This window comes from Aspergillus japonicus (genome assembly GCF_003184785.1).
Source record: "Aspergillus japonicus CBS 114.51 unplaced genomic scaffold BO86scaffold_5, whole genome shotgun sequence".
NCBI classification, from domain to species: Eukaryota; Fungi; Ascomycota; class Eurotiomycetes; order Eurotiales; family Aspergillaceae; genus Aspergillus; species Aspergillus japonicus.
In genome coordinates, this window is record NW_020291642.1 from 526,755 (window position 1) to 540,278 (window position 13,524).

The window sequence follows — 13,524 nt, forward strand, 5'->3', positions numbered from 1 at the left end:
AGTACCTGTGCATCAGCTTGTAAATAATCATGACTTCAGCAGCTCTTGTTGGGTCATTTTGGTCCCACTTGCCACCCCAGATGACCCACACGTGATCCCTGGGCTGTCTCTCGCCGCCGACGGGATAGCCCACCGGCTTGTTACTATAACCCACACACGACGAGCTCGAGAATTCGCAGACCAGCAAGGAGAGAGGAGATGTGAGTAGCGGTCGGTATGCCCTCATACTTCTATCACCTCGCGGTTGAAGTATTTGCTCGCCCTCATTCCGATCTCAGAGGCGTCAGTGCAGGCGCAGACCGACACTCTACTTCCTTGTCATTCGACTCCGCATGTGAAGCTCTGCTCCCATTCCAGAAACGCCCACGCCCTTCACAGAACGGGGCCAGTCGATACGCTCGCCAACATCCGAACGGAAAAAGACATCAGAGCTCATCTTCGCCCGATAATTCCTCTAATTCCACTCACACCGCCGCCACAAACCCATCTACCCCTCACCTCTTCACAATATCCTCAACGAGCGCATCGGAACTCGAGCAGGACCTTCGATTAGACAAAGTCTCGATCGAGTGCATTGACATGATCCCCTCGGAACAGGAGACGGCTGTCTCGAACCGGACAAGCTGGCGGCCATCCCGCGACAGCGACAATCCCATCGCGACCGGCATCGGAACGGATATCTTGGGTGGACTTCGCACCAAAGGGAAATACATACCGTTGGACCAAAGCGCATCGGAGAGCGTCTGGGGTATAGTACATCTTTACCGTGATGTGCATGAAACACCATACCTGATTGAGGATGAATATCCTGCCGAATTGAAAGGGTCCGCTGCCGCGGCGAGACAGCCTTTCGATGAGGGGGGCAGTAGTCGAGCCTCGCGTCCGGAGACCATGCCGGACGAGGACTGCACAACACTATGCATCCTTGCCGTTCCATCGTACATGTCCCCGTCCGACCTTCTGGGATTCGTGGGCGAGACGACGATGAACGACGTCAGCCATTTCCGGATGATCAGGACGGCTCGAGCGAATCGGTACATGGTTCTGATGAAGTTCCGCAGTGGGAAGAAGGCTAAAGAATGGCAGAAGGATTGGAATGGGAAGGTGTTCAATAGCATGGAGGTAAGTTTAGAATTGTGGTGCAGCCGCATGGCACGCACATGTGAGGAACATGATGCTAACCGCCCTTGCTTCCGATAGCCCGAAACATGCCATGTCGTTTTCGTGAAGACGGTCGAAATCCAAGCTGTCGGGCCGGGGACACTCTCTGAAGGTAGCAGTCAACAGAGTGCGCTTGGATCCTCTCACATTACCACGGCCAGTCCGGTACGCACAGCTTCCACCTCCGCCGCTCCTTCGGCCACTCTCTCGTCCCGACCCCTCGCCCCTCCCACTCCCGCACTCATCGAGCTACCCACATGTCCCGTCTGCCTGGAGCGCATGGATGAGACGACCGGGCTACTGACGATCATCTGTCAACACGTCTTCCACTGCACCTGCCTCCAGAAATGGAAAGGCAGCGGCTGCCCTGTGTGTCGCTACACTCAACATGACCTTCGTCGAACCAGCCAGGGGACGACGGCCGCCGAGGACGAGTCAGCCGAGTGTACCGTTTGCCACTCCGACATGAACCTCTGGGTCTGTCTTATCTGCGGAAGCGTCGGCTGTGGGCGGTACGACGGCGCGCACGCCTTCGCGCACTACAAGGAGACGGCGCACGCCTTCGCGATGGACCTCGCCACGCAGCGCGTCTGGGACTACGTCGGCGACGCCTACGTGCACCGCATCATCCAGAGCAAGACGGACGGCAAGCTCGTCGAGCTCCCCGCCGCGGACAACAGCGCCCTCGACCCCCCGGACTGGACGGACGCCGTGCCTCGCGAGAAACTGGAGAACATGAGCGTGGAGTACACGCATCTCCTCACCAGCCAGCTGGAGAGCCAGCGCGCCTACTTCGAGGAAGTGGTCGAGCGCGCCGTGGACAAGGCCTCGCAGGCTAGCGCGGCGGCGTGCACCGCGCAGGAGGCCGCATCGCAAGCGGTCACGAGTCTGCACCAGTTGCAGACCCAGTACGAGAAGCTCACGGCGGAGACGATCCCGGGCCTGGAGCGGGACAAGTCCCGCGCGGAAAAGCGCGCGGAGCGGTTCGAGGCCATGGCGCGCAAGCTGGAGAAGGAATGGCGGGAGGAGAAGACGATGAATGAGAGCCTGATGGCGCGGATCCAGCATCTGAGTGCCGAGGTGGAGGGCCTCAAGGTTGCCAACGCAGACCTGACGGAGCAGAATCGCGACCTCACGTTTTTCATCAGCGGGTCCGAACGGTTGAAGGATCAGGGGGAGGATGTGCAGGAGGGGACGGTCAGCGTACCTGATCCGCCTAGTGGTGGGAAGAAGAAAGGGAAGGGGAGGAGGAAGTAGCTACTAGGTATCTGCATATGGACGATGATTCCATCCTTCGATGGTTGTTTTCAGGCCTACGCTTTGGAACAACAAGGATCCAGATAACATTCTTACATTGAATGCACAAAGGCAAGAGTCCGTAAACCATTCGCTTCAATTCTGCAGCATGACAAAAAAAAAACCCCCCCAGTAGTCTATCCCTACATAGGTAGGTACATAACAAATAAATACATAAATCTATCTATCATACAAATCCCTCTCTTCCACCCACGTAAGAAAAGCAGTCAGCCTTTTGTGCAAAGCTATTTCTCTCTCTCTCTCTCTCTCTCTCTTATCACCTAAACCCCCTTCCGAACCGCCCAGAAGTAATTACCCCAACTCTCCGACCCCGGCACGAGCTTCCACCCGAACCCAGGGAAATACACCACGCCGACACACTTCCAGCGCATGCCCTCCAGCGCGGCGGCGCCCGCCCGGACGGCCCGGCCATCCGCGGCGCGCATCAGCCCCTCCTGCACCCACGCTTCCAACTCCTCGGGGTTGACGAACTTCTGCCACTCGTGGGTGCCGCGCGGCACGACGCCGATGGGCCACGGCGCCTCGGCGATGACCTGGTTGACCAGCCAGGAGGGAAACGTGCGCGCGATGGTCGAGCCGATGAGCCAGCCGCCGGGCCGCACGAGCCGCAGGCAGTCCGCCAGGAACGACTGCGGCGAGATGCCCGCCGACGGGGTGGATTCGATGTGTTCGATGACTTCGAAGAGGGTGACGATGTCGTAGTTTTGCGGCGGGGTGGAGGTGGGGGTGGAAGTGGAGGATGCCTGCTGCGGCGGCGCGGCGACGATGAGGTCTTCCAGCGTGCAGTTCTTGTACTCGAAGCGCCCGCTGCGGAGGTGCGCGTCGACCGTCGGGTCGAGCCGCGCGTGGTCGCGCGCGATCTGGATCAGCGTCGTCGACGGGTCGATCGCTGTGATGGCGGCGGCGCGCGTCGGCGTCGCTGTCTGGGAGGTCGGGGTGGTGCTGATGCTGCGGGCGAGCGACTCGGCGAAGATGCCGCCGCCGCAGCCGATGTCCAGGTAGCGGAGGGTGTTCGGGGTGGTGGAGGTGGAGGAAGGAGGAAGGGCGTCGGAGAGACAGCTGGCGATGAAGTCGTGGCGGAGCGGGTTCATGAGATGCAGCACGCGCGACGGGCCTTGCGGATCCCACCAGCTGCTGGCCAGGGCCGAGAAATGCGAAAGCTCATTTGCGGAGACGGAGCTGGTTGAGTGTGCGCGACGGGTCGCGAGGTGGTTGAGCGTGCGCAGAGCGCGGCGGGTGGCCATGATTTCTGGTGGTGTTTTGAGGAGGGGGGGAGAGATGGTGGTGTTCTGCGCGATGGAGGTGTGTGTAGGTTGAAAGAGTATTGGTTGTCTGGTTGGTGGGTGTTAGCTCCTTGGGAAAGATGTACGTCTGTTGGGTGATGCTCATACGGCCTATAATAGTCGGATCAAGGCTGTGTTCATGATCAATGAGTTAATGGTATTGGATATCTAAGATCGAAAGCTCAGGGCTGAGGTGATCTTTTGCTACACTGGGCAGAATTGAAGCCGAAGTTTGGTCGGCCGGACAGTCTGCGATGCGGAAAGCGGCGGGCTGAACAAACATGCCAAGCCGAGTTGGGTGTTTGGCGACATTGACCAGTTGGTGTTTCTTGAACAGTTAAACTCGAGTACTTTGGTGTTTGCATAAGCCACACTTGCTTCTGGGGCCTCCCAAGTAGACAGAGAAACTCCCTCTACAGGTAAATTAACGATGGCTCTCGTACGGTTCAGCCAGTACACGCAAATAACATAAGGTACAAGTCAGTACACTCAATCAGCCAACTCACCGTTCACCGTCCACCGCTCTTTCGTTGCTAGACTCCAGTTCTCCGAACCAACCCTAACTAACCAAGCCAAACCCAAGAGAGGAGCCACCTCCGTCGATGTCGGTGTGGCGTCTATTCAACCATAATTTACGTCCTCGTACAACCAGCACCATCTTCATCTCCCCTTTCTCTTCGGATCTCCAACCAACCCACGAGTAGTGGCGCAGACTGGAAACACAGAAGCAGGGGTGACCAGAAGAGAGAAACCCCTCCCTTTCTTCACTCCCCTCCCCACCTTCCCCTCCCTATTCCACTACTTCCCTAATTTGCAAGACTTCTACGCTGCTTCCAGAAACATTCCTAATTTAGCGCTATGGAGTCCAGTATGGAGTCCAGCACCATAGTCCTCCACCCGGGTAAGTAGGGTTATGGGGCTCTGGCCTCCCCTTTTTCGTGTCACTGTGGATGAGCTGTCAAGTCAAGACTCGACACCCAGAGGGGTCGAATCGGATCGAGGCCTCCTTTATTCGTGGATCATGATTCCTCGGAAGAAAGTTGTGCGTGGATGTCTCCGGGGCTTGGAGTTGATGCTGCTTCGGCCGGAGTAGTCTAGTGCTAGAAAATGACGGTGAAGGAGGGGGATTGGGGAGGAGACTGGCAAACGGACTGGCGAGGGGAAGGGGAACCACGCTCACTTTACCGCTTAGAGTCTTAGTCCTCTCTCTCTAGTGTCGAGGTGGCTTCTTTTCCGGATGCCAGACTGACGATCAGGGTCGGTATGACGGATGGGGTTGGAGGGGAGCTGAGCCAGAGAGTGCACTATAGCCTGGTAGAGTAAGAGTCTATGTTGGTAGTTCGAATAGGGTGTCGATCAGGCTAGGAGAGAGACCAGACGGTGTGGAAGAGACACACCTGAGGAGTCAGGACTCGGGGCAGACCTGCAAGAGCTTGCGTTGGTTCAACGGCAGATTGCCGATGGGTTCGAAATGCGGATACTATGTGATTGTCAATTAAGCACTAGTTTAGTATGGGTAGTGTAGTTTAGAGAACATGATGATCTCCGTATACCACTCTGGGTATGAGGCCATCGAGAGGTATAGTACAGTGCTAGGAGGCGAATGTTGCCGAGGCACGTCATGTGTGCTTCAGTCCTGCGTAGGACTCTCTTCCTGCTCTACCGGATAGTCCGTGCTGGTTGCCTGTTGAGGGTTTTACCGGGAGGTTCCGTACGCAGTGTGGCTGCAACTTAAGGTAGATTGGTATCGGATGTACAGCACTGCTATAGGTTATGTGTGCATTAAGTACGGAGCTCACAACAACGGAACCTGGCAGATGTGGGACATTTCTGAATCGAGTAGGAAAGACAGTGCTCAGCTGGCAGGAAATCTTCCCTAAGCGTCGAATATCTCGTTCGAGAGCACTGTGGCAAGCAAGGTTGGCAAATAAGATCGAGAGAAAACAGAGGTGAAAAGAGTTGCTCAGTGTTCAACCTGCAGGCCGATGTCATCCATCGACATGAATCTGATACTTGCCTGGTCCAAGCGTGGAACACAACCGGAGATGCTTCTCCTGCATTTCTGCATGAGACGGCTGCTTAATGTGTATGTACTGTACATGCATCCCTCATCAATCTGACGGCTTTTTTACTACCGCACTACTAGACCCATCCCTCATCGTTCCCAGACTCCAAGCCACCACGGAGATTCCCCCCTATCCTGCTTTAGGCACTGCAGTGGAAAAGCCTGGAGCGCAGTTGGCGCACTTCAAACCAGCAGATGAAACCTCCACCGACCAGTCGCAATGAAGTTGAACCCGCTCATCCAATCGTACTGCCCTCTGATGGACTTCCCCCTGTTACAACTGCAAGAATTGCTTTAATTAATTGAAACGGCAGAGAACGTCATGCTACGGAACCTTTCTCAATCGATCGCATTCTACCTTCCTTCCCTCCTCCCCCTTGTCAAAAATCCGAGCACCCCTGACTCCCTGAGTCGCATTTTGCCTACGTGTGCCAAGTCGAAGGAAACAAAGACTCGATTTAGGAAAGGCGACAGGGCGATCTGCGAGATTGCGATGGAAATATGAATATCATTCTAATAAAGAAAAAAAATACCATCATTACGGTGGCCCAACGCCCCGAGACGGGAAGACAAGCGTGGGGCCCAGGCAATCATTTTCATTCTGATCCACGGCCAACACGGACGCTGCAGGGATGACCGGCAACGATGACGATGCGGACGGATCGTGATCATGAAAATAATCCCATTCTTTGGTTCGCCTAGGGTGCTTAGGATGACACTCTGACCAGCGCATAATTTGTGTCTGGCTGAGTGCTCCGTCTCCCGCCTCTGAATTCTCCAATGAGGACATGGAGACTGATGAGAATTCGCGCTTGTCTCGAAATCAGAGATACACACGCATACACGCATACACATCCTACCAGAACCAGACAGGGATGTGACACGGGCGTCAGGAGAAAGACATGGCCACCCACCGGCCACTTACCGGCATTCAAGGTGGGTGACGCAGCCGCACTGGCACATGGGAAGAAAGGCCTCTAGAAGCCTTCCTGACCTTCCATGCCCCCCCCCCCTTCCGACTTCTTCTAGAAGCTCAACGGAAAGCCCGTCCCCCCTTGGCACTTTTCCTTCATTGGCCGGATTGGTCTTGGTGCGATACTGGCAATCCAGTAGTGTGTCTCGGAGTGGAGCCACTTTCTGCACAAGGGAAAAGAAAAACACAGGTCAGGTCAGGTCAGGTCAGGGTCAAGAAGGGGAAAGGAGAAGCTGACTCAGGGAGAGGGAGAAGTCATCAAGGTTACGACTGGTATTAGAGGCTGTCCCGGTTCAAATGTAAGAAAAGAAGTATGAGGAAATAGAAACATCATCATGGGCACTCATCTTCCAAGTCTATCGGGAAGCGAGAAAAAAGAATGGACCGAATCGGAGACCCGGAAAAGGAGGAGGGCAGTACAGCTGAGGACGTATTGTACAGTGGAAACTGGAACTAGAACTGGAACTAGAACTGGAACTGGAAATGGAACTGGAACTGGAACTGGAACACTGAAAGTCGCCTCGCTGCTGCTGCTGCTGCTTCCGTCAGGTCCGTCAACAACTAGCAAGGCGGACTAGGCGACTAGTCGCAGAAACTACACAGTAACAGGAAAGACAACCTGTTGAGTCGTCGACTTTTACTCCACGGCCTATCACTTGCTATTTCGTTTCCTTTCCATTGTTATTATTATTATTATTCTTCTTCTTCTTCTTCTATTTATTCTGGTCCTTTGACCGCACTCCTTAACCTAAACCCATTACAATTATCACAAAGAAGCCCCATCAAGCTCTGCTTTTGCGGTTACCAGTTAGCCCGTGTATGTGTGTGTGGTCATCGCCTCTCCCATTGCCGCGACAGTCAGCATGCGGTCCTACGTGACATGCAGATCGGTGAGAGGTCCAGGGCGACCTGTCCCTGCAGCTGCGGCCGGACGACGGCGATGAAAGTGGGGGAGAACTGTCTTGAACCAGGCAATGGTGTGTTCAAAGCTCCCTCTGGGCTTAATCTGCCAATCTGGGAACCATGCCCGATCCCTTTTTTTCTTTCTTTCTTTCTGTCCACCACCTCCCCATCATTCGAAACTTTCTAGAAGGAAATTAACTTTCAACCGTTGCTCTGCCGTGATCACAGGCCAGTTTTAGGACCCCTCCTCCCGAAAGGGGGGGAAATCAAATTCCCTATTCCCTACGCAGACGTACCGTATTATTATTATTATGATTATTCTCCGTCCCGTCGAACAGCCGGATCGCCTGGGGTCAGTCGCCCGCCACGGTTATTTTTCCTGTTCGTAATCTGGCGCTCTTCTTCCGATCTAGCTCCAGCACCAGATTGTCCTGAAATTTCCAGCCAGGAGGGCTGTTGACGAATGAGGAGAGTCAAATTCTCCCGACCGACAACTGTCCCTGTCCAACCCCAGAGGCCAGAGGAACAGCCCATGGCGATGATTATGACTTCAGAACAGGAGGGTAAGGTCGTCGCCGTGCCAGAGGGTGATCCTAGGCGAACGTTTCACGCGGATTGATGCCTGATCGCGGCCAAACACTGAACTGGGACACTTGTGCAGGTTGCACGATACCTACACGGTCACCTGTTTAGGTTGAACCCATTCTTTCCCCCCTCCCCCTGTGAAGGCGTCATCACCTGCAGGAACTCCTACCAGGGGGGGAGGCCGGTGGGGGGAAGGGGGCAGAGAGAGGCCCCTTGAGAACATGTCCTGGGGTAAGCAGCACTTAAGCTTCCGAGACAGTGATGCGGTCACCGGTCTAGCTCCTAGCCTCGATTTCATGCACGATCAAAGAGGGGAATGGGAGGAGGGGTAAGGGGAGAGGGGGTTGGAAAAGGAACACCTTGACCTCTACGTTAATTGTCTACTTGCTAGGGTGTAGGTCAGGATGATGGCTGCTCGATCTTACTACCTAGCGGGTCGAATCTCCTGAGCAAGGCGCGTTGTCCGACACGGTTCCTGTTTCCGCTAGGATCATTCAGCATCATGGCGCGACCAGGAGATTCGGGGAGGGGGACGGGAGAAGATGAGGAGATTAACTTAACACAAACATCGATGTGCCGGAGAAAGGTAAAATGAATGACCATAAGAAGCTCTCAATCAATCAAGCTATCAAATCAAACAACAAACCATAAAACTGAGAATATTCGCAGCGTTATCACCACGGTCTATCCTTAACCCATAATCCATATGGATCGGCATCAACCCGTACCACCCCACCACCATCAGGAGGAGGCAAAGAAGGAGAAGTGGGAGCAGCGCGGATTTTCCCTCTATAGGTGAGTTGTTCTGGGTAATGGGTATACTCTCTTTCTCGCACGGCCAGGAGAAATGAAAGCCACGTTGTGGAGCCGAGCGCTGACGGTGACCTTCTGGTGCCGCCAGCTTCTTCGGGCGTGAGAGTTCACTGGAGCCACTTGGGGCGCGCTGTGGAAACGTGTAAAGCTGTAGTCTCCGACCAACAGGGCTTAGTCCGACTAATTCCACGTAAAATAGAGAAAAATAAAATAAAATAAAATAGAATTAATCCTCGAAATAATATTTATTATTACTACCGGGCACTAGGAGCAACTACTAATAATAAGAAACATTAATCTTAACTAAGGTCACTAAACCAGCTAAACTAAACTACCGGCTCTGCCTGGGGGAGAAAAGGAATGTCTTCGAGTAGCAAATAAATAAGAAAAGAGAGGCACGCGCCGCATTTGCTCAAGAGAAGAGAGAGAGAAGAAAAAAAAGAAGGAAAAGTGAACGAGCACCAGAGAAGAAACTCTTCAAGAAGAAATCGAGAAGGCTAAGAACCAAATAGCAATCGAAAGTTTCGGGTGCTGCTTGTGTATATTCGATACCAACCTGATACTCTTCCTTACCGATTCATTACATCTCCTCCACTATTCTTCTTCTCTTCTTCTTTACTTTACTTCATCAACCTGACATCGCCTGCCTGTCTGTCTGCCTTCCTTTGCCTCTCGTCTCCTGTCATTCTCTGATCCGAAACGAAACTGACATTTTCTTTTTATTTTCCCCCCTCCAGTTCCAACTCTACCGACCAATACCCAACACCCTCTTCATTTCCTCTCCTCTGGGTTTCCGTGGTCATTCCTGCGTGAATCCAATCCCATCTGCGGTGGTGCGATCGCCTCCGATTCCTCCCTTCAGCTCTTGGAATATCCCCGAGAAGCTCCGTCGAAGAACACCTTTTTGGTGCATTTGTTCGACGCCCACGGATCTCCCGACGATCCCCTGCTTCAGTGCGCAGTGTTTGCTGGTAACGAGCTGTGCTTAATCCCCCTGCAAATCTGTCAGCCATTTTCTCTTGCTCCGTAAGTTCCTCTCCGTGCGCTCGAATCGCGCTCCGCCCACCACCAATTTCCCTTCGCCGCCTTCTCGGCAGGGGATCTCTTCCTGGCGCACTCTACAAGCCTATTCCCAGGCGCATAATCTCGGAACGGGCGCTTGCCGGTCTTTGCTTTTGCAGAGGTGGTGTATTCGTTGGCGCATCGTCCTCTGTTGCAATTTCTTTTTCTGGTTTGGCGCGCAATGTTGTTGGTTCAATGTCAACTTGCCTACGCGAAAAAAAGAAAGAAGAAAAAAAAAACAACATGAAGGAGATCCAATCACTTGCGCGTCTCCTGCGAAGAATGTCGGCAACGCTGGTCTAGTCGAACGCAGAAGATCTCATCTTACATTATATCATTCTTTATGCGCAGCTTACTAACCTCTCAGAATCTTGTCACACAGTGCAGAAACAATTTACCTCGTCGCTGTTCTTACTGCGACATACATACCCCTCCTCTCCGCAGAGCGCTGTGAGTGCTGTCGTTGAAACCCGCCGAAACAAATCGAGTGTGCCGACATTGGCGTGTTGCAATCCCGGCCAATACCCCCCCGGTGACTTGACAATCCTTGCAAACTCGCGGCAAAGACGTGGCGACACACTTTTCAGTGACCTAGACAACTTCGTGTGCCTGCCCGAGCCACCTCCGATATTGTTGAAGTGCGCTTCAAGTTTCAAGTTTCTCGAGACTTTCAGTGTCGCTGCAGCCATCCGACCAGGTTCCGATCGGTGTCTCGGCTTCTTCACCCACTGAACTGTTCCCACCCATTTCGCAATACAACGGCTACCGGAGTTACAGTCGTCGCTTGGAATCTCGAGAAGCAACGTCGTGGAGGAAATCTACGGCTCAGCACCAGAACGCCCTTTCGTGGAGACCTAATCTGTCCCTGACTGCCGTTTTATCACTTCCCCGCGGGGTCGGGTCATGGACATCACAAACATCCTAAATAGAAAAGGTTCTACCGCCATGGTTGCCGCAGACACACCCTTCGATCCAGCGCACCTGGTCCCGAACCCTGGTATGGATCATTCGCCCAAGATGAAGGCGGAGCCTGGCGCCGAGCCTGGCGACCAGCAGGTTCTTTCGTACCCCCATCATGCTCAGCTGAGTCAAATGCCGAACATGCAGCAAGATATGCGCTATGCGCCGCAGGCTCATCCCAACCAAGGGTTGCCTCTTTTGCAAAACACCTTCATTCCCGGAGCATACGCTGGCGCTGGTCAATTACCAGCCAATGTTCCTCAGGGACGGCCGGATCCACCTCCGAAGACCTTCCACTGTGGAACTTGCAGCAAGGGATTTGCTCGTCGTAGTGACCTTGCACGTCACGGTAAGCACATCCTTACACCTCGCCAAGCAGTTGGTGATTTTTCTAACTCCATTGCAGAGCGCATCCACTCAGGCATCAGGCCCCACGCGTGTGATTGGCCGGGGTGCGGCAAACAATTTATTCAGCGCTCGGCCCTGACCGTGCACGCTCGCGTCCACACTGGCGAAAAGCCACACATGTGTGAAAGATGCGGCAAGGTATGTATCATGTGGTTCCTCAAAATGAGCTCCACAGTCGCTAACCTTTTATCATGATATGTAGCCTTTTAGCGATTCGTCGTCTCTTGCTAGGCATCGCCGGATCCACTCCGGAAAGCGTCCTTACAAGTGCCCCTATGCCAACTGCCAGAAGACGTTCACTCGCCGCACTACGTTGACACGGCATCAAAATCACCACACTGGGACCATTGAAGAGGCCGCTGCCGAGACTGAAGCCAATCTGAGGCAGAACAAGGAGCGGGCGAGAGTCTCAGGGGATATGTTCTCTGACCATTGCTCAGTTCATTCGACCCCTTCACCAGCGCATCATCCTGTTTCGCCTGTTGGCGATCTGCCTCCGTTAAATATGCCCCGCTCCGACTACTACATGACCAACGGTTCCATTCCGCCCCATGTCCGAGGTGGCTTCCCTCAGGTTAGCCCCCGAGCTTCTCCCACGGCCACGTCGCCCTCCTTGTCGAGCTATGGCAGTGCTCCGCATGTTCGACCTTCAATGACTTCGCATCCCTCGGGCTATGGGCCCCCTCAACCGCTTGAGCCGCCTGCCAACAACGATCACCGGCCCAACAGCGTCAGTGGTAGCCCGCATATGACTAGCTTGGGCTGGGCTTCCCCGTCGCATTCCAGCATCCCTTCTCCCGGCTCTGCTACCGACTTTGGTTATCCTGAGCCGAGCGGTGCGGCGTATGCGAGCTCTATGCCTCCCCACATGTACTTCCCGAGCTCGACCATCAGACGACCTGCCAGCACCGAACCGGACAACTATGAAATGAAGCCTAGACTTGGTGACAGTGCATGGTCCACTCCAATTTAGTGTGGCAGTCTACTGGATTGCTTGAGCAAACGGCAGGGCCGTATGTTTGAAGTATTCAAGTGACCGGAAGCCATGGAGCTCTCCAGAGGGATGACTTGCACACCTTACCACCGGTGGAGTCAAACATCCAAGTTTGCTTTTCTATTTCCTTTGTTACATTTCCTTTGTTGCGTCGATGAATTCCCTAGCATTTCCCACATTGTTACTCATCCTTTACATCCTTTACATCATCATCATCATCATCATCATCATCATCATCATCATCATCATCATCATCATCATCATCATCATCATCATCATCATCATCCTGGCATCTGTTTGTTTCTGTTGATAGGTTTGCTAGCAACATCATCATAGCATACACCAGTGTGGGTCTGGAAAAGAGCACTGGATGGAGTCCTGGCTGATTGTTATTGTTGTCTGTTTCCCCTTTCCCCCTTTTCATTTTGATTACTTGTTGTTCTTTCCCAATGGCGAAACGACCCGGACGTGGAAGCATAGATAGAGTTGGAAAAGGTTGTTTATCATTTGGCTCAAGGCTCGGCTGCATGGGGTTTCTATGGGTGTCATCTGTGTCTTCTTTGGTCTGGACTTTTTTCTTCATCTATCATCCATCTGCATTGTTCTATACCTAATTTTCGCATCCGCATTTGTTCTTGCGCTCCCCTCTGTTCCCTTGTTTCATTTGTTGTGGGTTTTTCCCTTTTCCCTTGTCTCATTTGTCACTCCTGCCCGTACCTTACCTCCCTCGCACCGGCATCAATCCCGATTTGTAGATATCGATTGTTTGCATACTACATACATACCCTTCCCACTCACTACTACATAATCAATCTGTGCTCTAGAGATTTTATCCCATCCTGCTCTCAAGCGTTCGTAAGAAGAATTCTGCGTGGCTCTTCAAAGCATGGGACGCTCTTCCGTTCAGAGTTGCAGTACGGTAGTTGCTCCGTCGATGTGCGTACACAAGCCGCGATGACGTCACCTAAGCTTGGGAGTACTATAACCAGACCTCCCCTTT

General features: G+C 53.4%; 4 protein-coding genes across 4 annotated transcripts; 2 read left to right on the forward strand and 2 right to left on the reverse strand.

The window, feature by feature from the left end:
* Positions 1 to 57: 57 nt before the first annotated feature.
* BO86DRAFT_406831 (putative RING and UBP finger domain protein) lies at positions 58 to 2,541 on the forward strand. The gene is made up of 2 exons (XM_025674219.1): positions 58 to 1,122; positions 1,201 to 2,541. Exons 1-2 carry the CDS (start codon positions 217 to 219, stop codon positions 2,416 to 2,418), a joined length of 2,124 nt encoding a protein of 707 aa, XP_025531563.1. The 5' UTR covers positions 58 to 216; the 3' UTR covers positions 2,419 to 2,541.
* A 38-nt stretch (positions 2,542 to 2,579) lies between these two features.
* BO86DRAFT_354406 (3-demethylubiquinone-9 3-methyltransferase) lies at positions 2,580 to 3,969 on the reverse strand. The gene is made up of 2 exons (XM_025669580.1): positions 3,870 to 3,969; positions 2,580 to 3,810 (listed from the first exon to the last, which is right to left on the reverse strand). The coding sequence occupies exon 2, from the start codon at positions 3,720 to 3,722 to the stop codon at positions 2,739 to 2,741; it is 984 nt and encodes a 327-aa protein (XP_025531564.1). The 5' UTR covers positions 3,723 to 3,810; positions 3,870 to 3,969; the 3' UTR covers positions 2,580 to 2,738.
* Positions 3,970 to 10,958: 6,989 nt separating this feature from the next.
* On the forward strand, positions 10,959 to 12,604 carry BO86DRAFT_163864 (putative C2H2 finger domain protein). The gene is made up of 2 exons (XM_025666440.1): positions 10,959 to 11,668; positions 11,733 to 12,604. Exons 1-2 carry the CDS (start codon positions 11,066 to 11,068, stop codon positions 12,501 to 12,503), a joined length of 1,374 nt encoding a protein of 457 aa, XP_025531565.1. The 5' UTR covers positions 10,959 to 11,065; the 3' UTR covers positions 12,504 to 12,604.
* Positions 12,605 to 13,356, reverse strand: BO86DRAFT_163839 (uncharacterized protein). The gene has a single exon (XM_025666439.1). It carries the CDS (start codon positions 13,105 to 13,107, stop codon positions 12,706 to 12,708), a length of 402 nt encoding a protein of 133 aa, XP_025531566.1. The 5' UTR covers positions 13,108 to 13,356; the 3' UTR covers positions 12,605 to 12,705.
* Positions 13,357 to 13,524: the final 168 nt, after the last annotated feature.